The sequence below is a fragment of the Crocuta crocuta genome, unplaced genomic scaffold (genome assembly GCF_008692635.1).
Source record: "Crocuta crocuta isolate KB4526 unplaced genomic scaffold, BGI_CrCroc_1.0 scaffold296, whole genome shotgun sequence".
In the NCBI taxonomy this organism is placed as follows: domain Eukaryota; kingdom Metazoa; phylum Chordata; class Mammalia; order Carnivora; family Hyaenidae; genus Crocuta; species Crocuta crocuta.
Window position 1 is genome coordinate 252,168 of NW_027530504.1, and position 2,224 is coordinate 254,391.

The 2,224-nt window shown below is 65.0% G+C and overlaps 1 protein-coding gene across 1 annotated transcript in view; it reads left to right on the top strand.

Moving 5' to 3' along the window:
* Positions 1-1,541, top strand: part of ACAD9 (acyl-CoA dehydrogenase family member 9) — a 39,393-nt gene extending 37,852 nt beyond the window's left edge. Inside the window, exons 17-18 of the mRNA XM_077766847.1 lie at positions 451-523; positions 1,226-1,541. Coding sequence (XP_077622973.1) covers positions 451-523; positions 1,226-1,326 — 174 coding nt within the window. The 3' untranslated portion in view covers positions 1,327-1,541. The remainder of the gene's footprint in view (positions 1-450; positions 524-1,225) is intronic.
* Positions 1,542-2,224: the final 683 nt, after the last annotated feature.

Sequence of the window (2,224 nt, forward strand, 5' to 3'; positions counted from 1 at the left end):
GGGGGGGGGGGGCTCGGTCAGTGGAGATTCCTCCTCCAGTCGAGGAGTCGCGGGAGCAGGGATCCGGCAAGGCAGGGCCTCGGCCCCGGGAGGGGCTGGGAGGCCGGCGTGTGTGCGGAGTTACGGCCGCGGCCCGCCCTCCTGGGCGGCTCTGAGGAGGTCTGCGCTGCTCAGGACACGGGGCCACTGCCTTTTGTCTTCCTCCCTGAGGGAAGAGGGGTGGGTGAGTGACGAGTCCCAGACCTGCGCCCGCACCCCATCGCCTTCCTTACCCTGCCGGGGGGGCCGGATGGGCACCCCCATGCGCTGCTGCCCCACAGTAGAGAGGAGCGGAGGCTCAGGGCGGTATGGGACAGCTCGGTCCTGAGCCCGGCCTTCGGCCCCCCGCCGAGCTGCTCAGTGTGGCTGATGGGGTGCCCCGTGTCCTCCCCTTCCCCCTGCTTCCGGCAGGTTCTGCTGGCCAGCATGTTCTGTGCAGAAGCTTATTACCAGAACCTCTTCACCCTGTCCCAGCTGGACAAGTGTACGTACGGCCCCGGGGGGGGGAGGGACGTTCCAGGTGAGGCTGAGGGTGAGCTGCGCTGGGCCCTGGCAGCTGCGCACAGCCTCTCCCCGGAGTGCGGGCAGCGGCCGTGCCTCTTCACCCCTGCAGCCGCCCCAGCTCTGGCTCCTACTGCGGTTTGCCTGGAAGGCTCCGCCTCTTCCCTATCTACTTATTCTTCTTCTGACCCTTACGGTCATTTGGCCTCAAGGCTCCGTGTCCTGTGTCCCCCGCAGAGCCAGGCCTGTGGCCAAGTGACAGAGGAGGGGACACAGGATCGTGTCCGCTCCCGGCCACACTCGCTCCTCGAGCAGGCTTGCCTGGCGGAAGGGGCCTCGCACGAGACCCAGGGTTCTTCGGCCCAGGATGAAGGCCTTCTCTGGGGGTTTGGAGGAGGGTCACACCTTCAGGGCTCCTTGGCAGTGGGTGGGCTGTTCTTTAAAAAGAGGTTCCAGGGGGCGCCTGGGTGGCTCAATCTGTTAAGCCTCTGACTTCGGCTCAGGTCATGATCTCACGGTTTGTGGGTTCGAGCCCCGCGTCGGGCTCTGTGCTGACCGCTCAGAGCCTGGAGCTGCTTCGGATTGTGTCTCCCTCTCTCTGTCCCTCCCGGTCTCAAAAAAGAAAACTATAAAAAGGTTCCAGCAATATTCCTGTTACCACAAATGTATTCTTTTTTTCTCCCAGATTCTCCAGAAAATCTCGATGAACAGATTAAGAAGGTGTCCCAGCAAGTCCTGGAGAAGCGAGCCTACATCTGTGCTCACCCCCTGGACAGGACGTCCTGAGGCCCTGGACGCGGCCCCAGGCCCATCGCCCGACCGGCTCTTCTCCGCGACGGGGAGGACTTGCGGGTTTTCACGGGTGGCACCAGTTCTTCCCCGTCTACGCCGCAAGGGCGCGCTCCTGGCCCGAGGGGCTCGTGCTTACTGGGTGTGTACACGGGGCACGACCGTCACGTGTGCTGGGAACTAACAAAAATAGAGAACGCGGTTCGTGTTCACCTTTGCCGCTCTGCTCACGTTTGTCCTCGGAGCCCTGCCTGGGGCCTTGCGTCCCGTGTGTGCGGAAGGTGGCCCTCACTCTTGCAGCGGGGACAGAAGGGAAGCGTGACGTGACGCGGACAGGCCTCCGCGTGTGTCTGCACGCCTGCTGCCCAGGCCCCGGGGGGGCGGAGGCCGGGCCCTTCCCTCCGAGCGAGTCTGCCGCGTGGGTGACTCACCTTCAAGAGGTGGAAGTTGACAATCCAGGTGACCCTGGAGGGGACTTTCCAGCGAGAGCTGACGGTCCTAGGGTTTTGTCGGCAGGACGCGCTGTCTGCACAGGGGGCTGGGGCAGCTCGTTCCCCGCGCGCAGCCGACTTTCAAACGCTGGGGCCCCCGGTTCAAGCCTCCCTTTCCCACCTGCGTCTCCGAGTTTTCCTTAAACGCTGTGGGGAGGGGGGCCCCGGCGGGAGGGGCACCGCGTTCAGCAACCTGCGGCACCTCCTCCCCCGTTTCCTGGAGGTCACCCGCTGCCCCGGGTCGGGCTCGCTGGGGGCGGTTCCTCCGGCAAACCTGGTCCTAGACAAACGCCACTCCCTCCCCGAACAAAGGCTCCGGCAGCCACCAAGTCTGGATTCTCTGTCCACCTGGAAGTGACCCCGAGGCCCGGCTTCACGGAAGGGTGCGAGGGGCCCTGGCGGGG